The following is a 24,041-nucleotide window of genomic DNA, read 5'->3' as shown; positions in this document are numbered from 1 at the left end:
CAAATATTGCAACACCAAACTGGCTTTTTGCAAACTGCCACACATACACTGTAAGTGAGAAATACCAGGATTGAAGAAAAAGAGGAGAAGCTTTGCCCTGAAGGACAAAATATTCACTGCCAATTTCTCTGTCTTGAACTGTGAATGTAAACCCAATTTTGGCAAGTTTTCTATGTAGCTGGGAAAGACTCTGGGATTAATTTCCAGGATATGATGGCACAAGACTCTCTGCTAAGGCCTTCCACATAGTCGGAGCTTGGGAAAGTAACATGGGGTACAACGACTTCATTAAGAGGTTTTTGGATTTTTTTCCTCTAACATTGTGTCATCATAGTATATTCTTTCTGGAACTATGGTTTCTATTTCATCCTGACAATGTCTAGAGAACATCAAACAGAAATACTTCTTCAAGCATCAAAAATACCTCTTCATCCCACAGGACCTTATTAGCTGAAAAAAGGTTCAGGTACCAAAGCCAAAGTCAAAGATTAATCCAAAACAATCTTTAATATGTCTGAATTGATATATCTTTTAAGACATTTTTGTACTCTTCTTAGTTATGCTTTAGATGCTTTTGAGGGTCTTCTAAATATATCTTTTTCCACTGCTTGATGCCAGCTTCTTGAAGTTGATATATTAAGGCTTTCATTGATTCCACTGAACTTCAGAATCAATATACACGATATACCTTTGTACATTCTCTTCAAACATACTATTTTAAGTGCAAAGGAACAAAGTGGAACCTCAAATAGTTAAAACAACTTGAAAACTTATCTGAGAAGTGTGCAGTAGTATGACAAAATGATAAAAGGTTAACTTAAACAGTAATTCTTACTTTATTTAATTTCTGGCTCCATACTACACATTTACAAATCAAGCTTTCCTACAAATTGGAATGAAACTGTTTCTGGTTTGCATCTTGCTTTAATTCTGTTCAGCCAAAGGCTATAAGCCCAAACACAAGCAAAACAGCCTAATTTGTATCACTTACACTTCTGAATTTGGCCTTTAGAATAATTTGTCCATAATAACAAAGTACCAAGCTGCCTCTTTTTGTGAAGATTAGGATTGATGGATTAGCTATTACCTTTCTTTAAAGGCCAATTTACACTCTATGACAGACCCTGCCTTCTTGCTTCACCCCAAGATTACACCTTGGAGCCTCATAAAGGCAAAAAATTAGCAGTGGTGCTTGAAAGGGAAGATTGAAAAACTGTAGTGCACCATTGCCACTATTCAACACACAGGAATGATTTTGGGAAGCACTGCTGATATAATCAGTTTGCTTTATGATATTTTACTGTGAAAGTTCAGCAATTTTCCGCTAGCAGAAGAATCATGACTTGAGAACAGAAGAAATGCAATATGCATCGAGACTACCAGTATGCTTGAACATCCTTAACCTGGATGAGTGCCTAAATGTTGAAAACTAGGTTTTCCTTGCAGATGGGGTTGAAAAAAAAAAAAAAAAGAAAATTACTTGTTTTTGTAAAAGTTCTACATGAATTATGCACAACTATCTCTCAGCAAAGGTTATTGAAGGGGTACCTAGCCAAGTGGATACATTCTGCACACAGGAAACTTTTCTTTTCTCCTCTTCTTATTGCCTTTTCTTTTTTTTTTTCAAACCTCAGGAAAGGCGTAATCTTTTAGGCTAGGCTTCCATGCTGTTCCCCTCAGGCCACCAGTTACCACCACACTGACTCAGTTTTTCCAGAGGCAATGCCTCAAGCTAAATTTACTGTACAGGGAGCCAGAGATCTGTCACAAGTCACATGCAGAAATTAACTTCAAGTATTACAGAAAAATTTGCAAAGCCAAAAGTAACAAGTGGCTGATTCCTGGAAAGGTTTGAGAACTGGTATGAAACAGTTCCTTTTCCTACAGAGTAGCGTGTTTATTAAGGCCTCCTGCACACTATGGAAAGGGTTTGGGGGTTTGTTATTTGGAAAAGGAATAGAGACATTAATAATCAGCTAATTAATACACATTCCTCTCCAGAATCAGCACCAGTTGTAGGTTTGCCAGCCCCTTTATTAAATTCTCTAAGTCTCTTAGCTATCTTCATTTTTATTATAAAGCCAATTTTCAAATATGTCCGAAACAGTTGAAGTTGGACACATGAATAATATATAAGTATGATGATATTTTTAGCTTTTTTTTTTCAAGGTTTCCAGTATTCCCATGTTCCTCAAACCTGTGAGTCATATTAGAGGAAGGCTGTGGACTTAATAGATGACCCATGGTTTTGTCTGTGTTCAGCAAAGGCAATCTGAACACGCACAGCCAATCTGCCATTCCCCAGCATGGCTGGATTTACTGGATTTATTGGATTTATTGTGTATGCTTCAACTGATCGGACTGCCCAGTAGATACATTGCTTCCTGGAAACATCATGGATAATGATCTCCAGTGCACTGTGCACGCACCCGCCCACACATGAGCTGCTGCAAGGACTCCAGGAATGGAATACATCTGTTCTGCTGGTAGAGAGCAAAAGCCAAGCCACCTTCGTTTGTGTGGAGTGGACCAGGACTAACTTGGACACAACTACAGAGTGAGCCCAATACACCAACAGAGAGCTTCAGGGCCAGGTGGCAGCCAGGAAATAGACACAGGACAGCCGAATTGTCTAATGGTAAATCACAACTGAGCACCTGATTCCTGCATGCTATTCTTGTAGAATAAAAAGGAAAATAGGAAAGGAATATCTAGATAAAAGAAGAATTTTAGACAGGAAGAAAGCCAGAGAGGAAAGGAATTTTAAATAAAATTTTCTTTAGGTAGCCTAACACAATTAAGAAGAATTAAAATATCTAATTTCATCTATTGCTGATTCTGCTCAGTGTTCACAAAATAGACTTAGATTGTATCTTACAAGTTGATTGCTATGATTAAATCCTGTAAAAAAAATCAGAAGATCATAATTGGCTATGTAATATTTTGCACCTCAAGACAAACCTAATACTTTTCGTAGCTCTGCAGGATATGAAATTACATGCAAATTTCAGTTTTCATTCCTACAGTTCAATGCTTTTTAACAAATTATTTTCTTAAGGATTTCTTAAGGCTTTGTAGTTTAGGACTGCAATCTGCTTGCTATCCACAGGGAGTATTACTAGAGATTATCAGTACTTAAACTGATGAAGAAGACATGTCATGTCTCTTTTACATCTGTATAAAGGCACAACTTCAACAATTGGCTGCAAAGAACATAATAATGTGATAGAGATCCTTTCTGTGGTTTTTTTGCAAGATATTCTACTTATGTCTTTAGAAGTCATATGCTTCCATGAATCCACAACAAAGAAGAATGGAAGCCTTTACAGTCATGCAGCAAATCCTCAGTCACCCACAGATCTTGTCTAGCAGAAACTTTTCTACGCCTTTCGTGAATCCTGTAATATGTTTTTTTTAAAGCAGATGAACAAATGCTAAATTGCACATACATGCAAACACGGATGGCAATATATGTGACTGGGTTTTACAGTGCACCATATTAGGCATAAGGTGAAAAATGAGGATCACATGCTTCAAAAAGGACCTTAGGATTTCTACTGAAAGTTTTTTTGGAATTCCAAACAGTCTTGTTTCGAATTTTTGGTATTATATCAAGGATATCAAGGAGGTGTAGCAGGAAGGACATGAACCATTTTCTCTTTCTCTTTTGGATATATGTATGTATTTATTTAGAAGTGACTTTTTTTTTTTCTTATTGATTTTATTTTGTTTGCTCAAGAAGTCTAGGCTAATTCCTACAAAAACACAGTTAATGGTAAATAAAAACATCATGACTGTAGGACATACCATAGCAGGATTTTGAAGCTTTGATTCTTACCTAGTTGTTAGCAGGACAGATCCAGCTCTAGGTTCAGTATTACCCCACTCTTGCTCTTGACCCTAAACACAGGGCAAATGTTCCCAACAACTTCTTGCCTTGCCCATCAAGTCTAGAAGCTCTTTCATACAGGAAACATGTCTATTTCTGATTCATTCAGCAATACCAAAAACCTAAATGATGCCTTGGCTTACAAGATGAAAAGTAGATTCATGCCCTTTAAAAAAACAAATGACAAAAGTCTCTCTATATATTCAAAAAGTTCATCGTAGATTTCCCCCAATGACTTTTTATTGATCAATTGATTTCTTCTGTGCTCTCCTACAAAGATTTGATTTCACAGCCCCATAGGAATAAGGAATTATTTAAATAGGCAATGCTGGTCCAAATCTCTGTTAAGCAGACATTGTCAACTGTATTAGAAGTGGCTTAATTACATTTGGCAATTTTGTGAAGGAGAGCATTATGTCCTGCATTACCATCTCTGAGTGTATGCATATCACCAAGGACCTCCAATTAGACTGAAACTCTGTGCTTAGAAGGAGTTTTGAACCATCACAGCTCCATAATTATAAATTGCAGCCTTTGAAACCTGCTCTTCTTCAGAAACTGTGAAATGCAGCTTAAGTAGTACTACTGTGTTTTGTTAACCTTGTTTTGTTTCATATTTTGACGAATCACCCATGTCAATTCAGTCTTTGACATTCATACTGAAAAGGAAACAAAAGCTTGAGTTGCTTTACCGAAGACGGTCAGCTCTGCTGGGTCGCTGTCTCGCTCCCCCACTATGTTTGTTCCAACGCAAGTGTACATGCCGGCATCACTTTTTCTTGTGTTGGAGATCATCAGCTTCCCACCACGTATCTATTTCAAAACAGGAATATATTTTTAACTTCAGATCAACACAAGATCAGGCAGAAAGTTCCACAACTATGGCATTTAAAAGTTTTGTCTATGAATACGTGTATAGTTGAAAATTATAATCCTATATACTTGAATATCTTAAAGCTCTTCTAGGACACATTTTATCCTCCTGACAGATTTTAACAGCATTTCAGTTTTTTCTTTGGTTTTCATCAAATGCTTTACATTTCAAAGATTACATTTCTTGCTGCCACTTTGGCAACGCGGAGTACTTATATTTCTTGTATGGTGATAGGTAAAGCACACTGGATATTCCGCTTAAGAAAAAGGCAATTTACTTAGTATTATTTAGCTCATTTTATTTTACTGGTGTCTGAACAGTTTCCTTGCTCACTGCTTAGGACAGATTTTCTCTTTTCCTTGAAACAAACAGACTGAAATTAGGCCAGACTGATAATTCACCTGACTCCCGTTAGACTTAACATTTTCCTGGCTACAAAGGGTGCTTAGAGAGTGAAATGGCAGGGTAGTTGAAAGAAATAAAATAACAAATTTGCAGCTTGTGAAGTCATAGACTGTGTGGAAAATTGGACAATGGGGTGCTCCAGAATAAGCTAGGAATATAGCCAAGGAAACAAGAGTAAGGAAATGATAACCAGTTCCCTGCCACTCCTGCTTCCTCTACTCTTCAGCAGACCCCGGCAGAGACAGACTAGCCCACAAATAGCAGCCACTTAGATTGTCTAGCTTGAAATACTTCCTGCAGCATCCAAAGCAGTGAACAAGCTTCCTCATAGTACTTCCACATTTAATAAGGTCAGCACTGAATGAGTTACCTAACATTATATATGACAAAACTTTCTTAGAGGAGTGAAAAGATAAGCATCCAAAAATTAGGAATGAAATGTGTTGCTGCACCCTTAATTTATCCCATTTGCTTGTACATACCATGATGTCATCTCTAATCACTTGGTAAGTTAGGTATTTGTTTTGGATCCTTTTTAATTCAGTACAGGGAATGAACTGTCACAGAATTCAACCAGTGTTACTCATTTACTCAAGCTGCATTCCCATTCAGGAACAATTACTCTTTAGAGTGTAAATTCAGCATTTATTTAAACTGTACACCCCAATCATTACACTAAACACATTACCAATGTCACCTAAGATGTTTTTTTTCCCACAGAGTATTTGTGTACCTCATAGATATGACTGATTTTATCTTTAAAGCACCTCTCTGATACAAGATCTGATATTTTTGTTTCAATTAACTGAGATCTCATTTCAGTGAACTGAGATATAGAAAAGATAAGGCCGAATCTGTCAAAGACATGCACTGAGTCCCCCATCTAACAGAGCACCTCACATGACCAAATCTACAGCTCCAATGGATCTCTGTTAAACTGGTTACACAATGCAAGCCTCAAGGAAGTTCAAGTTGGAGACAGAAACCAGAAGAAATAAACCACCTTCTCCCCCCTCATTTGGGAAAGCTCAGAGAGGCAAACTGCTAAGGGTAATGAGGAGTGTCTGTGGGAAAGGCTATAAAGCTGTAAAGTTCTGCTGCACTCAGCTGCAGGGGTTGAACACAGGTACAGTGTCTATAGACATCCGCCTCAGTTGTACTCACACTGATCCGCTCCTCTTTGTCATCAATACGGACTTTGTCTTTCTTCCAGGAGATGGTAGGCTCAGGGTGTCCACGAGGTGGCTGGCACTCCAATATAGCAGGCTCCCCAGCTGCCACCACAACATCTGTAGGGTTTTGGCGGAAGTCATCCCGTAGCACTAATGTAACAAATGAGGGAAAGAAGAAAAAAATTACTAGAAGTGATGACATTGCAACTGGGGAGAAAAATACATGCAGATACATATAATATTAACCAACCAAACAGAAAAGTCTCAACTATTATTAGGTGATGACTTTGCACCTTATATTTACTATATTTGTGAGGTGTGACCTTTTATCCAACGGAAGCAGATTTCGCAGACTTCTTTTTTTCCCCTCGTTTTTTTTTTTTTCCAGGTAAGAACAGTGTTCTGCACTTAAATTAAGAAAGATCTGTAGTACCCATTACTCTTTTTAGCCTTGACAGCATCATTTTCCACCCTTGCAAAAGTAGCTTTGCAGGTCTGATGTTGAGTTCTTTTCATAACAGAATACAAGATGCCAAATATCTGACTTGCCTGGATCTTCAGCATACGCTAGGTAAAGAAGTGACACAACTGACACCAAATTGCAGGACTGCATCTCAATCAATGACATTGAAAGGAAAGAGCATTTAAATCACCAAGCTGTTTGAGAACTAAATTAGGCAACACAGGCCAGCTTCTTATGTAAATCAAGCTTCTATAAAGAAGGATTAGGTCCAACTAGCTGGCTTCAGTGTGTTAAAATTATATCCACTTCATCATTATTCTTCCATGTGTGTTCCAGTCTCTAGGTTAATTGACATTCTTATAAACATAAAACTGAAAATAGCTCTAGATGAGCTACTGAAATAGAATTTAGGGCATTTCCCCTCCTTGAGTTTCAGCTACGTATGGCTTTCATTACAGCTTTAAAACAGTTCTCGCCCTTAATGGAACCTGGGCCCTCTGAGAAATTAGAAAACATTGTATCCTAGTGAAGGGGCAAGTCAGGAAGAGTTCAGCAGAAATTGCTCAGTCTCATTTCATAAGCAGAGATAATTTACTGCTTTCACTGTTAATAAAATGTGCCCCATATTAACATTTGGAACTGAATATTTTTTTGTTCTGTAATAAGCCAGAAGAAAATATGATTAATACATACAAGAATTGGTCTCTGAATGGGCTGAGGTGAGTGTGCTGTATATTTGTGGCACTCAAAATGACACGAGGTAACTTTTATTGTTCCCCATTTTGGGATACACAGGTAGCTCCCAGAGGAAGGAGGAAATTAATTGGAAGTTAATTCCTTTCCTAACACAAGAAAGAGTGATTATTTAGGTCTTGCTCTTGGAAACATAAAATAAAAGTGACAGGACACAGTTGGCAACAAATGCAGCTCTGGCAAGAACCCGTAGTCTTCTCAGGTGACATACCAAACTGATATATTTTTCCAACAGATAACGAAAGACTCAACCCCCAAATATTTCTGATTAATATGAATCACTCATATGCTTTTGATTCACAATAATCGAACTGACAGAAACAGAATGCATAGAGCTTGAAGATCAAATGGAAGAAATAACTTATGCAATGCACAACACAGAAACAGTATGGTGAAGATCATGGGCTGCTAACTATTTCGCATTACAATATTTTGCAAAGCTGAGAAAGCTGATACCACAGCAATTCCAGGGAAAGAACCAGGAAAACAACAACAACCAAACAAACAAACAAACAAAAAAAACCAAAACAAAACCACAAAACCAAACAAAACTTACAAACCCACCTATTTTAGGAAACATCTTCCTGTGTCTTTGTGATCACTATGATACACGGGAAATAAAAATACTTCTAGGCAGCACTATGCCCTCTTTCATGTAACTGGCAAATTGATAAACATCAACTTCTTCCACTATTATTACACACAAAATAAATATTAATTTTTCTTGGTTTGATTCTTTGTACGATTACAGAACTTCAGTGCAAATCCATCAGTGGAAAAACACCAGAAAAATCAACAGAACCCATGATATAATCACTTCATACTCCTGAGTCCTAACTCCTAGCAGCAACATTAAGGAAAACATTTTCCTTGAACACTTCACACTGCTATATGAAGCTGACAAATACAGTTTCTTGGGATAATACACGGCAAATTACATTAACTTTCTCTGAATCATCCCAGCAACTGTGTAAGGTTCCAATCTGCCTCAGAATATGAGGCTAAGAGGTGATTTGATTTTATCACATTCCTTTAGCCAAGTCTTACTGCAAATCTGGCTTGAATGGAAGACAAAATTGATGCTACGGGGTTTACTGAATCTTGCTCTGTACCTCAGCACATATGTGAATCTTGAATAGATTTATCTCACTATTTCTATCTAAAGCATCCTGTGTATTGGAGAAAAACAAAGAATGGAGGAAAATGAAACAGAGAAAAAATAAAGCAGAGGCAGAAAGACAAAGATAAGAGAAAAATGTGTGGAATTTAAACTAAAGTGAGAAACTCAGAGAGGGAGAGTAAGTTTAAGAGTAAATTTAGCAAGAGCAAAAACAAAGAGTCAGGTAAAGTAAGGAGAAGACTAAGAATAAAAGCACAGAGAAAAACAAAGCAAAGAGCAGAGGGCATGGGCTGTCATTCTTGTGTTTCAGTGCTTTTAATGCAATGTAACAATGACAACACAAATCTCAGATGTTAATCTGACCAGCACAGCCATCCCAGTACATCCAAGCATCACCCCGAGGAAGGAGCAGGGAAGCGAGAGGGTGTGCACAGGAGGAGACAGGAGAGTGAGCTCAGCTGTCCCGCTCCCGCCGCACAGAAAGCCATAGAGGAAAGAAGCGTCAACTGGAAGTTGAGTTCACACTTATTAGCATGGTAAATGGAAAAGCTGGAGTACAGCTTAGTGCATCCACCATATCTAATGGCACAATCGTCTGTGAAAACAGAAAAATGGTTGAGAGCTGCAAGAATATTACTCAGTTGATTATCCGCAATACTTCCAAATAACCATGAGTGCGTCTGAGCAGATCGCCCTCTCCACACGCTGGCAAGAGACTTTTGTTCACTCGAGAACCCAGCCCTCCTTAAGGCCCTCTTGGCAGGGTATGAATACCAGTGTTTTAAAAATACAACGCAAATGGCAAAATGCTGCCATCAGACTCCTTCACCATTCCATTATATTTTTTTTTAATTTTATTTTATTCCAGCTTTAATGCAAGGTACACAGCTCCCTTTGTGCTTGCCATGGGTGTTTCCCCACATTTAACAAGGGATGCCAAAAAGAGAGATTGCCGGCATCCCACTCCATGTGCCTGCACTGGGTCTGCAGTGCACCTGGTCTCCTGGGAGCACGGGACTCCAGAGGCGGCCGCTCGGTCCCAAGGGCATCCCCACGACAGCACAAACACCCTCACATTTTGAGAGACAAAGCCTCAGAAGGGCAAAAGCTTTCTCTTCACTATCTGGAAAGGCACCATGGGACCAAAGAGCTGGAAAGGACAGCTAAATCATACACGTGCCCGACAATGGTGCTGTGGACAAAAGTTAATTAAAATTTGATCAGTCTCTTTGTAGCTCAAACAAGCTGATGCTGCTCAAGCAAGATAGATGTCTGCGAGCTGTCACATCAGTCTTTAAGGCACACAAAGTCCTGCAGGGCCATTTACAGGTACCTGTGAGCGCAATCACAGAAAACAAGCACATCGAGCAAGGGCAGCGCAGAGATAAACGCTGGCAGGGCACGCACCTGCCCAACTGAGAGAGAAGGAACTAAAAATAAGTCCCTGCTCCCAAGGCAACTGCTCACCAGCACCTGCCAGCTTCGGCCCCAGTCCAGGCCTCGGTCAAACTGATGCTCATAAACTCAGGGAATTACATGGAAACGGAATTAATTTCCTCAACAGAGGCGCCAGTAATTTGTTTAAAGGAAGCGGAGATAAAGCCACAACGTTTATAGGGTAGGAGGGAAAGCGGTAGGGTCAAAATTATTGGAGTCTAGATATCCATGCCTTAATCCTGCTTTCCACTACAACAGCTTTCAGGCCTTTAGAAAGAAAACATTTTTATAGGATTTACATTTACATGATGATTACAAATAACCATCTGTCTGCTTCCACTTTTTCAATCTGGTCCATGTCCCACGAGCCCCCAGCCTGTGGTCAGAGCAGCTAAGCTGGAAGGAAAAAGTGGATGCCCGTCAGCAGGCTTTGGGATAATTGCATTCTTCTCCCACCAGCGCTCGGCTCTCCACCTCCTCCCCCGGTGCGCATGGTGAACATCTGAGATTGCTGGGGATGGGAGGGAGGGAAAGACTTTGCCTCTTTCAGTGAATGATAATGTCTTAAAACACAGCTACATCTGCCATGCTTACTAGAGGGTATAAAGAGATATTGAGTAAATATTAATGTCCTTCTGTAACTTGGGTCCTAGTAGTTTATCTTCCCTCTCCTGCTTTGTTTTGTGCTTATCTCAGGATAATAGTGTTCTCATATAAAGATTTTCCACAGACACATCAGTGGCAGGCTGCTCACCACAGGCAGGTAGGTCTCCCCTGATCCAAGGCACTACCCCACAGGCATTTTCCTAAATCCTAATCTCTCCACCACTGCTTTTGGCTCTCCTCTGATACACACCAATATGCACAATCAACATGAATTATTATGTCAAGTAACTGCCCAGATGTCACGCAGTGGACAGATTCAAGGATTATTATACTTTAGGTAGTGTATGTTTCAGGGGGGCATTTTAGAACTTGGCTAATGTGTATGATTTACTGAAATGGCCTCTGAGCAAGCCAGCACTACCTGCTGAAATGAGGTGGCAGAAAAAAAAAGGGTCACAGACAACCTTCTTTATGAAGAATAATAATACACTTTGTTTGAGGATGCTGCTGCCCTACCTCTTTGTTTCAGCAACTGCCTTTGTCACATTTTGTAAATAAATTTTCAAAAAAAAATCACAACCTAGGCAATAGTTCCAGGCAAAACCCTCAGGGAGTTCCTGAGCTCCCTCTGTGTGTACGCTGCCTGGGAAAAACTGCCATCTTATTTAAAAAAAAAAAAAGGATGATACAGAACTATACACTTTTTTCCTCCTGTTCTTTTTCCCATCCTTCACCTATCTCCTGATGCAGATATTGCATAGGACGCTAATTTACCATGACTCAAAACGTTCAGACTTTACTTTAAAATGGAGCCTCAAACCCACGACATTAGTTTTGAGAGGTGGTAGGATTTTTTTCAGAGTCAAATAGCTTCAACAATATTTGATTAGTAGGTCTCTAGAAATCAAAGTGAAGAAGAGAGTAGCAGGGAGATACCTGTATCAAGAAACAAAAGAAAAATAGTCTTCTTCCTTGCAGATTCACCAATTTTCTTTGGCTTCATTCCTTTTTCTCACTTGGTATTTCATGTGCTTCTGTGCTTAATAACCTACTCAGTACTTACAGTCAAAGTTAGCTTGCTCTTTTTTCTCATGCCTCAGCAAAGACCAAAATGTGGAAAAAAACACCCTGTTCTGACACATCCTCTAAAACTTCTAACAGCTCATACATACAGATATAGACACTTGTAGAATTTGGACTTCGTGATGAGCATTAATATCTAAACGTGAAAGCAGAGACCCTTACTTCTAAACACAGAATCTATTAAACCAGGGGAACAGAGAATTACAGTGTTAGAAATCAGGTGGATGAACTAAAAGTGACAAGTAAGTAGACAGATTCCAAATGGAGTCACTGAGAGATAATTGTTTTGGTTTTTTTTTTTCCTCTCCTCTAAATTTCAGTCTGAGGTGTACCCCAACTAGCTGACTGTACAAATGTCAGGAAAGAAGACAGGCTTTTCCCTTTCTTTTCTACAGTACACACTGCAAAAGTCAGACTTGGAAATCTTTCTTCAACAGTTAACTCAATTAAGGGCACTGCTCACCTATTTTCCCTTTTACACAATTGCACAGGTGTACAAGTGATAGTTATTGCAGATATTAGTCTATGATTTGTTTCTGATTTTTTAAAGGCTGCTATTTGTGCTGGGTTAAGCATATGCAATACAGCCTGAATACTCTTACTGAAAAACTGTCCTTGCCTTCCTTGTGATTCCTTGCGCTCACTTGAATGCAATCTGACACCTCCATATTTTTTTCTGAAATATTTTATTTGACTATTAGATGGCATGAAGACTTGAGATTGTTCTCATTTGGAACATAACATATTTATGTTTAAGCTTCTCAATTGAAAACAAAGTTCTATCACCTGTCTTCCTTGCAACGAAGCCCAAATAACCTTGTCTCTTTTTTTAAACTCCCGCCTCCTTCCACCAGTGAGTTCTGAATGCTGCAGTTAACAGTCAGCAATCTCATTACCCATCTGCCATAAATCTTCAAAAGCATCACTGTGTTTTGACAGTCCAGAAAGGCAAAGGGAAGCAAGATGCATAACCAAGTATTCTTTATGAATGCAAATAGCCTGAAAACCACATTTAAGTAATTTCAGAAATCTAAAGCTATACAACGTAATAAGTTGAAAAATTTTCTGAGATATAGAACAGATTTCTTTTTTTCTTATTCTTAAAGCATAATTATGCTTGATGAATGCACTGCACAGATTGCTAGTGCTAACAGGACGCACGGTACCAAGAGTTTTATTCCATTGAAGCTAAAAACCCTATTACTTGCTTCAAAGTTCAGAGACTTTCTAGAAGAACAGGTACCACAACTGCAGACAACGAACTCTGAAAAAATGTTCATGGTCTGTTGTAAGTCTTCAGATTTAACAAGGATCAGACAGTTAGCAGTTTATTGGAATAGTTATTTAATGATCCTTTAAACTAAAGTCTGACGTTAGCTTTTACATGCTCTTCACATTTAATGGACTACATATTCAGAAAATCATAGGCAAGTAATTTATTTTTTCCCAACTAATGTGAATATCAGATGTGGAACCAAGCACAGCTTCAAAAAACACATCTGAAGTAGTGCATTGTTACTTGTATCCCAGCATTTCTGCTTAGACCCAAGAATATGGGACTACTTTCACCAAAAGCACTAGAGGACTCTTCAAATCACATCAACTATGCTTCCCTCCCAGCAATGAAGTAGAGAGGACCATGTTTGGTACAACAGGCAATGCTGTAGAATCCCTCGTAGGCTACTGTCAGAAAAAGGATAGACTGGACTGGACAGACCATTGGTCTCCTGCAGTACAGTTATTCTTAGGTTCCAGTAAGCAAAATTAAAACAAAACCAAACCAAATCAAACCAACCAAACACACACACACACACAAAAAAAACCAAACCACAAAACAAAAAAGCAAAACAAACAACAGCAACACAAACAAAAACAACCCCAAAACAAACAAACAAACTAACAAAAAAACCCAACCCACCCCAAACTTAGAAATACATAATCAATTTTCAAACCAATGCCATCTCATTGAACAAAACTCAGGTGGGAACTTTTTATGAGGTGCTTCAGAAGAACACACAGAAACTGCACTGCACATACAGAGTACAGCACAGAGATTCCCCAGAAGGTATAGATTTAATTAGTAAGTTCAGAAACCACAGTGTAATAACATGCAGGTTTACTGTTGTGAGTACAAAAGTAGTGCTGCCAGGTACCTGCAGCATTGTACTTAACCTAATGAATGCTACCTACAGTCTGACACAGCATTGAGGAATTTTATTTTTTCTGTTCCAGACTGCAGTTGGTTCACCTGCAACCACTTTAGCTACTTCCGTCCCCCCTTGGGCTTCCAGTTTAAGCTCAGCCAACACACCTAAAATGTAGAAGTGCTCTCAGTAAAACAAAGCAATGAGAACAGATGAGAATCATAAAAACGAATACAAATTAATGAATATTTCTTGTAGGAGAAATATAGAATGTTATACACTTCATTTAGCCGATATAATACAGACTCGAATCTCTGAGCTCCACTGAAGTGTGAAGAGCCTCTAATAAACTCCTTGTGTACACATGCACAACACATACACAACAGCTGGGATGCTTTCCCATCTTGGCAGGGGGTCACTGCCACATTACTGCTATACTTCAGCCATATTAAGCAAAGCATAAAACCAAATAGGCTGTTGCTCAACACAGGAATTCTCTTTCTTCCATCCTCCTGATCTCCGTGCCTAACTCTGGCCTCTGTCAAGCCTTATCTGTTAATTATAAGATAAAACTCATCTATTGAGTTTTTTGTGAGCAGGATGTTTTTCTTTTCAGGGCTTTTGTGTTGCTCCTTTTAGAAGTCAGAATTGAAAACGAGATATGTGAACAGACACAGCAAAGCACATGTTTCTTGATAAGCTTTCATAACTCCATTGCAAAGAGACCATGCCGCCACATTTCATCAGATATGGAGCATGAGATGCATTCACAGCTGGTGTGCAAAACCACTGGGAGCTGACTGCTGCTTCTCGAGTACCTCAGTTCCCACCCTGCAAACTGCTCTTGTGTCAACAGGCCATTTTGGGGTGCTTGCCAGATGCCGTTTCCTGCAGGACCTGACCCAAGCGTGCCTTCTTTAACTGTTAATCTTCTGAAGGGCTCAACTGTTTTCACTTTTATTTAGAATTTGTCCCAGCAAATTAAGACTGGAAATGCATTCAATGTGTTTGCATGGCTGTGAGACAGGCCCAGTCATTTGAAGATAGTGGAGAACAAGAGCCATGTGAAGGGAGAACTGTGCATGCACGGAGTGGGGAGTAGAAGGCTACAAGTCACCAGTATACATGCTCATCACTACAGACATATTTGACATCCCCTCTCCAAGAATTTACAGCAAAATTCCATGCCTCAAAACTCCTCTACCACTTATGACTGCATATTATATTCATTCAAAATAGCTTTAATACTCAACAATAAATTAAAAAAGCAAGGATGCATGGTCCAAATATTGTTCATTACAACTCAGCCTCCACCTTCTCTGAGGACAGTAAGAATATTTTTTTCCTCCATTGTTCAAGTGTTGGGTTTTTTTAAAATTTCACCATTGAAATCTTCCCTCATAAAAGGTTCCTCTCAAACGTAATAACTGACCTAAAATGGTAGATGACTTTTTTTTTTTTCCCCTTGGATTAACTCAAACAATGCAAAATGCACTTCTCATTCTGCAAAATGAATTTAAGTTTCCAGAGCTCTAAAGAACTGAAGGAGCAATGTGATATGTGGACTCTGTATTAAATACTCTTAGGAGAGTCATTAGAGTTCTGTCAACATGCTAACAACTAGGAAATGATCCACAAACAACTAGATAAAACAGTAGTTTTGTACAGTCTAAACACGGAAAAAAAGCCCCATATTTGTGACTTTATAATTTGCAGGAAAACTTTTGCAGTTTTAATCTGCTCAAGTAGTATCAGGAATTACTACTGCACAATATGAAGTATAACTCTGCCACCTATTTTCAAAAGAGAAAAGAAATATGAGTGTTCACATTGCCCTCATTATTATTCACTACATCACGCAAGAGGAAAGGAAAAAATTAAAGCAGCAGAAGCAAAGACCAACCGTAATAGCCTGAAGCAACAATTTTGAAAGGGGAGCTTCAGCACACAGAGGGAGACCAGAACCTGGGTGTCCAGCTCCACCCTCCAGTCACAGTGTGCTGTGCTAGAGACTCAAAATGACCTTCAGCTGAGTGGTTACACCAGCTCCCAGACATGTTGAAAATGTAGCAGCGTAATACCTTGAATTGCATTAAAGGTGAAACAATCCTTTTTTTCTAACTAATACCACTTTTCCAAAGTGCTGTTTCACGTACAACTAAATTTGCATAACAGAAAAATGAACAGTACAATAAAATTAGAAGAACAAAATAAACCCTCTGCGTGCCATACATCTTTCCAAATCCTTGGTGCTGAATATTGCTCTGGCAGTTCAGTACAAGAGAAAATCAGGGTAACTTTGCATCTGCCAATGATTTTAAAACAAGGGAACACTGGCAAACAGCACAACTGAGATCATTGTTTACCTCAGACTACAGGGAACAACAATCTGAGATGTGCCTGTACAACAGCCTTTAATGAGTGTGTTACTCAAGAGCTGGAACAGCCCTTCAGATGAAGGGCTCGCATTCCCCTTCAGTGTCTGAAAGACCTCTGTTAATCCCACTGTTAGAATATAAAAACATTTTTACAATCTTTCCTCTTGCCTTGGCTTTATATACATAAGCTACTAGTGTAACAAAAAAATCTATTCCAGCACCAGCACACTTAATAATTAAATACCGAAATAGGTATTATTTTAAAAAGGAACCTCCCAGCACATTTAAGTCACTAATTTCATTCTTTCTTAGCATGGAGTTTAACTAGACACATAGTACCTGTGTCCGTAACTTCCACAAAAGACTGAATTTGTGTACATTTATATAGTTATTGTCATTCTTCAATTGCATTATAAAACAAGAGGTTATACTGACAAGATAAAGTATTTGAGCATCATACCATAGACAAAGTATAATATTGAAATAGGCAGATTAGATTATTAGACTAGACAGGATTGGATGGAGGGAATTTTTAGCCTGCCACAGTATACACCTGGGAGATGTTTTTAGGCCAAATAGTACAAATATTTTCTTCCATGCCAATTAGGGGTGGGGGTGGGGGGAAGGAAAAGAAATAAAAAAAGAAAAAATCTCCTGTTTGGAGGATTTTTAACCCAGATCACTCCACTGACCCAGTTCACAGCCTGGATAAGCAACTGAGAGAATGACAAGCTATCACAAGCAGAGGAAATGAGTGGCCAGGAGAGAATAGTACTACTTAAACGAGATTTTCCACCAAGGAAAATGTATTGTTAAACTATGCATTATACTTCCCTATATTTAGAATAAGGAATATATAAAATACAATAGCTCATATAACCAGTGCATGCTGTGGGATTTCTCTGACACCAGGAGAATGGGAAACATTCTGTAGTTTGCTTGTGCAGCTTCAATTAAGGCAAATTGAATTAAACTCTCCCTTGAGGAGGACCTCTATAACTCTGCTCCTCCTTTTCTGAACAATTCCAGATGTAGGTGCAGAACATATTCCATTTCTCTCTGAATACTTCTATGTGCCATGTGCACATTCATACAAAGAGGTGAGCTTCTAGGGGGAGAAAATGTGGGGTGCTAAACAATGCTCAGCCAATAGTTGGTACATGCTTGATTCATACAATATAATTCTGTTCATCTGGGCTTCCTTCCTTACTAAGCAACAGACAGATCAGCTGGAAACAACTCAAAAGAGATGGAAACACTTCTGCTGCTGAGCAAATGGAAATTTAGTTCAGTGTGGCTCATAATTACACATTCAGTGGCACTTTCCTTTCTCCCTGTCATATCCAGAATTTATCACTTGCTTAACAGCTTGTCTTTGCACTTTTGAGTGCATATCCAAGGTGCCTCCTTCTTGAACACCACCACTGCCCTGACTTCTTTTGTGTGGAATCATCCTTTCAGTGTAGGACTGCAGGTTTGCCTTAGCATTTTGAAGCTCAGCAATCAGAATTACAGCTCCCAGGGCACACCCTTGGGTCTGACACATGCAGGAGTGATGGAGCTCCAGCAGGTGTAATTGCTGAGCATAGCTCATGATCTTCCTCTCTCAAACAGACATTTGCTAGAATGCTCTTTCCCCCACAACAGCAAGGTACAGAAGATCATCTCCATTTTACTGAAACTCATGAAATCTTTAAACCCCCAACAGAGCCTTCCATTGCCCCATTAAAAGGCTGTGACATGACCAAAATGCATATTTAAAAAAAAAAAAAAAAAAAAAAAAGAGCAGGTCACAGGACTATGTTATGAACGAAAGTGCATTATACTAATTCTAATTCAGCGCAACCAATAATTTGCTTGAGATTTAAAAATTTGTTTCTTTTTCTTTTCTAGTCAGACACCTCGGGCACTGAGCTGGAACCCTCCATACCTTTTCAACTGGTTAAAAAGAAATGCCAACACAAGCAGATGCAAAGTAGTAAATCCAATGTGCAACTGAACATGAGCAGTTTACCTCCACATTGTATAAGGCCTGAGCACCTGAATGTACATCAGAATGTACATCTGAATGTACAGTGCAGCTGACTTAGAGCTGGTGTGAGCACAAAGTGTGGGAATTTACCTGCAACTTTTGGACATCCAAGAGCCTGGACTGCAGACATTCAACAGATCACTGTTATATTGGGCATGTCAATAGTACTGGCAGTTTGGTCTCAAATCGCTACTAGTCCTTTTAAAAATAATAAATCAAATACATTCATTCATAACCTGCCTTCAGATCTGACTGGAAATGGTAAATCCATTAAACTTTCCTTTCACTGTTCATGATGGTTATAAAAATTGTAGGTAGAATTACAAACCAGTAGTACAAAGCTTGGTATTTTTTCTCCTCAGATGTAATAATGAGCTGGATAAGAATAAAGTTGACCTGAGGATTTCAATACAAAAGATTTCATTGGAAACTCCAGCAGAAGTGTGCAAACCTGTGTTTTTATGCCAATATAATAATGGCATTTCTACAACTATTAATAAGTATATATCTACTGTCAGATTCTTGGTTGATGGAACATCATAAAATGAATTATACTTCTTAAACTGTATAATTAACTCTTAATGAACCCTTCCTTTTTCCCAGTAAATTCAATTTTGCCTAATCCTTGAGTTTATGGTAATGTTGAGCTCATTAAAATGTTACTTAAAACTCATTAAAATGCACACTGAGAGGTAACAGCTTCATTACAGTAATATGTTGTAAAAGAAAAAAGAATGCTTTATTATCATTTAATTGTTTCCAAAACTGAATACATTTGCATAGCAATGAGGTTCACAGGATATTTTCAGTAGTACTCAATAATTAAGCAGCTCAGTAATTAAAAATGCATTTTCTAAAAATAATTTTATGTTATTGCTTACTCCCTGTTGTTTTTTTCAATTGGGAGAAGGGTTCATGTCGATACAGTTTACAGAACAGAGCAACAGTGATACCTGCACTAACTTTAAAATATATAGCAGTCTAAGCCCTTGGCAAATTTCTGTTTCGAAATACTAAGTTAAAATTGCCACCAATACATTTTACAAGTCACCCTTTCCAACAAAGTCATATAATATTCCTCCAACCATTTTTTTCAATGCCAGGGACAGCCAGGAATTATGTATGGGCCTTTCAAGTGCAAAGCCTTACCATAATTTTCACCATTTACTATCACTATACGCTTGCACATGATAGAACACCCGAGCAGAGGTCAGCTGGGACCTAGATGTGGCTTTAGAGGGTGTCAGGGTGACTATGAATCTGCCCTAACTCATGTTCAGAGGCAGAAGCCCTCAAGCCGAGGTACTGAGCACACAGTAGAGTTGGAGCTTCACCCTGGCTTTTCTGCTTTTCCCCTTGTCAGGGACTGTCCCAGCTCTAAGGCGAAAAGACGTCCCATGCACAGTCCTGCTAGCTGTGTGTGCCACCTTCTTGTGTTTCACTTCCAGCGCAACCTTGAGAGTGACAATAATAAAATCCTGGCGAAGTACGTGCATCAGGAGTAGGATTTGTCTACGCTATAAAGGCTGATACTATTATAGTGAGGTAAGTGATTAGTAGATTGACACTTACCATAGAAGCTTCATCGCTTATATTTTAATAATTTCTATCGGAATACATTGCTGTGCTGGTTTAGAGAAATTCAATACGAAAGTTAAAGGTCCAGGCTTGTTTTCACTATATCTCCTCATAATAGCAAGTAAAAATCTAATTTAAAAAAAAAAAAAAAAATCAAAAGCTAGAGAGAAAAGTTCTATCTTCCCACTAGCTTCAGCATGAAGAGTGTCCATTGTCTATTATTTGCCATATGACATTAGTGTACAAGATATTTTGCTAACTTTCATTCTAACTGCCAATGAAGGGTTACTAGAAAAATTGGCATACGTTGCCAGGGAATGCAGCCTAGACTCCTAAATGGGAAAAATACAACTATAAAGCCTTGAGTCATTCAAGGAACTCTCTAACGTGATACCATGTCAGATACCTTGAAGTACTAATTTAATATCGATCACTGCTCTTTTCTATGGCTTTCAAATATTATTTCCACTTCTATAAAACAGATACTTTCTTTAACAACACATGCATCACAATGCACCTCATATGGATTTTTCCAACTTGTTGTGAAAGTTGACTAGCGTATCAAAGAGACAATTAAACATGGATGCAGCAGGTTAGACATCTCAGTGTAATGGGACCAACAAAGAAAAGTGATCTGTGTTGTTTCAACCTCTATACCATTAGGAGGGAATAGCAGACTAGAACAAAAATAATTTAAATACAAAAAGTGGAGCACTAACCAGATGTAACATTTTCAGCAGCTGTCGACTGAATTAACAATTGTTACAAACAAGCAAAAAAAATCCACTTATATGCAATAGGACAGCATTCTTGTGGTATGAGGCTGGTACAAAATTAAATCAAGCTATCAGGTTTATCACAGTTTTCCAGGGTGAGTCTGGACAACTAACCAGTCTCAGTTCCCACATGTAAATGGCTGATCAGACTAACTTTACTCACTTTTTAAATTATTGAAATAAATCAGTCTCATAGATTTTTACAATCTTCTCTACGTACTTTGCATAGTTTCAGGCACAGTGGTCCAAATCACAGCCCTATAACGCATATCTTAACAAAATTTATAAACATAAATCCAGGAGAGTTACTGAGTGAGATATGAGTGTGTACACTGAAAATTGTTGTTTAATACAATAAGTCGGGTCATATTTCTAAATTTGATTTTGATACTCCTTTAACAAATCAAGGCCTTCTAAAGGAGATGCACATTGCTGTTTCTACACTAATTTACATGATACATTATTTGTTTTCTTTTGAAATGGCTGAGAATGTGTCTTTTTAGCCAAGTAAACAATCTTTTATTTTATCTTTATTGCACATACTAGCAGATAAGTCATTTCTCTCAAACACTCAGCAAGATGGCTAGAAATAAGCAACTCTGAAAATAAGTAACTGGCGTAATAAGTATTAATGTTGAAAACCTTCTCCATTGTGTTTCCTTGTATTGACTAAGTAAAATTAAATGAGATACCATAAATAGAAGATAGAAGATAGATGGTACACTAAGGAAAAAAAAAGTAACAGAAGTAATTACCTACTATATTTACTAGTTTTTTGCTACATAAGCACTGTGTAAATTGAACAATCAGCAACAAAGGTTGTAAAAAAAAGTAAAAAAAATGTACTAGTCTCAGTTTTCAATTGCCATATATGGGAGGGATGACTAGTCTATTAAATCCAACATTTAACAGACATACATAAGCACAACTGACATTAGTTCAAGATTTGCAAAATCACGGCTGTGCACATCCAAACCTCAAAAATTGAAACTCTTCTATTATGTTCATTATATGAATGCATAAGCAACAAAACTGACACCATTTTAACTCAGGGTTGATATAATAATTTTAAAAAGAGAAATACTGAGAAATAGTGCTTTCTTGTGGCCTGAGTCATTTTGTTCACTGCATCCCCCTGCTGCAGCAGGGAGAGAGAAGCCGCAGTGAGATGAGAGGCTCACCAGCAGGACAGAACAGGAGCGTTAACGCAAGTGATGTGCTGCTGTGAACTGAAAAGGCTTGAGGAATTTAAACTAACCATTTCAGATTAGTTTTTAACTTGTAGCGAAATAACTGCCAGATAGAAGCAGTGTTTTAGACTCTCCTGTAGTATGATACTGTGGTCATTTCAAAACACATCAAATCTTTTCCTGTTAAAACACTGTACATGTTCTTACAGAGCGCCTCCTTGCTGAAGTTATACTACATGTTGATGTTTTCAAACAGGTGATGGCTTTTAGCCTAAGGAATTTATTTGTCAAAAGGACACCTGAATACCTTGTGGGTCATATAAGGAAAATGGAAGACTTACACAGAGATTTGGAGGGTTTGTTTTCAGTTTTATACCACGTCAAGGCTAAAGCCACTTGAGTGGTACAACCCCCATGCCAGGGAAGAACATGTTCAAAAACATAGGAAGTCCTTCCATTGCCTGCTTGGAACTAATCTCAATCATAATGAAAATACATATCCTGGCTCAGTTTAAGACTCAGGCCTTTACTGTCTTTACTCAAAACAAAACCTTGGAAGAAGAAAGCAGAACTGTATGCTCCCATATCCCACTGGAAAATAATAATGAAAAAAATCGTGCGTAGGAGAAGAAATACAAGCAAACAAAACCTAAACTAACAGAAAGAATCAAACTGGATCTCTTGCTATGTAAAACAAAACTATTTTTACATTTCTCTTTTTCCAAGATTTCTGTGAGGCAGTTGTAAAATGAGGTTCATTGGTGAGTTACGATGCTTGCCCTCCAATTTTATTTCAAAACGCATGCAAAAATATGAACTGTGTTTCAAATTTCCTAATTATTACAGCTTGTATGTACGTTATTCTATATGTTACATTTCTTTTATGAAACACCTAGTCTTACAACTTAGTAGTTAACTGCCAGGAGTATTTAGTCTCGCCACCCAAAATACACATGCTCAAGGCCACCCACCAGCTTCACTGGTGTACTCCCTACCAATTTAGTGTTTCACAGCTGCTAGAAGCTTATATGTTATAAAAACACTGCGACAATTGCATCGCATTCTACTTAATTCTTTAAATAACTTTATATTCCCGAATATTTATAAACTCTCAAGTTTCCCAAGTTGCACAGTACTAAAAATTTCGATAAAATAGAGAATGTCCTCAACTCAGCCCACGTCATGCCAAGAGGGGCCGTCCACGATCAGAGTATGCTCTGAAAAATAACTGCCAGAGACTTCCTTTCACTTTCAAAACACTAACCTGATTACTGTTGTCTTTACCATCTGTCTAGATTTCTTTTGTTGAGATTTATAGTCATTGCTTCTTTCAGAATTTGTAAATGGCAGAGATTTGTCAGAGATTTGTTTTAGAGAAAGGAAGGAAAGAGAAAAGAATGAACGCCGAACAAAGGAAAAAGCTAGTCTGGATATTTTTGCTATTACTTATTTAAAAATATTAAAAATCACCTGTTCAAGTTCCCCATTCTCCACCTCCTAATGAGAGTTGTTAGTCAAAAGCAGCAGTCCAACCCACCCCCTGACGTCTTTAATTGACTTCATAGCGAGTGTTATCAAGAGCTACTCAAGCAGTGCTAATGGTGCTTGCAGATTGCTCACACATGGCATGGCTGGCATTCCTTGGACCTCTAAAGGCCTAATAGGAGAGTGTAATCTCCACTCAGCATGGGAACAAAGACCATGAGTGATCTGGAAAACAACAATTAGAAAGCGTTCTTCCTGGGATGGAAGGAATGTGGAAAATGAAGATAAAGCTCCTACCTGACCATGGAGTCTCTTAACTTTGCTATCATGGAACTTCTAGAACAATGGACTGGTATTTCAAAGAGTATGACATTCAGTAAGTAAAGAAAGAAGTTCGTAATCTAAAAATGTGGGGTTCTAATTTTTGTCTGTGATTAAATATTTCGCAGAGAGATATACAATAGGGGTTAGAGAAAGAGTAGCATTTAAGATTTTTTTTTTTTTCTATCAGCATTTCTCCAATAACTTCAGTAAGACATCTGAACATCATCCTATTTTTAACTAACTTATTAGCAATGGTAAACTGAACTTTGGAAATCTAAAATGTTTTAGTATTCAAGATTCTGAAGCACTTCACAAACTCTGAACAAGACTCA

The 24,041-nt window shown here is 38.2% G+C and overlaps 1 protein-coding gene across 17 annotated transcripts in view; it reads right to left on the bottom strand.

The window, feature by feature from the left end:
* Nucleotides 1-24,041, bottom strand: part of ROBO2 (roundabout guidance receptor 2) — a 1,099,771-nt gene that overhangs the window by 147,676 nt on the left and 928,054 nt on the right. For all 17 annotated transcript variants that reach the window (XM_071809783.1, XM_071809771.1, XM_071809777.1 and 14 more), the window contains 2 exons: nucleotides 6,333-6,490; nucleotides 4,582-4,702 (listed from right to left, as the gene is read on the bottom strand). In XM_071809783.1, the coding sequence (XP_071665884.1) occupies nucleotides 4,582-4,702; nucleotides 6,333-6,490 (279 nt within the window). The remainder of the gene's footprint in view (nucleotides 1-4,581; nucleotides 4,703-6,332; nucleotides 6,491-24,041) is intronic.

This window comes from Patagioenas fasciata, chromosome 1 (genome assembly GCF_037038585.1).
Source record: "Patagioenas fasciata isolate bPatFas1 chromosome 1, bPatFas1.hap1, whole genome shotgun sequence".
In the NCBI taxonomy this organism is placed as follows: domain Eukaryota; kingdom Metazoa; phylum Chordata; class Aves; order Columbiformes; family Columbidae; genus Patagioenas; species Patagioenas fasciata.
Note: the sequence above shows the minus strand (reverse complement) of the source record. Positions and strands in the feature narration are given on the sequence as shown.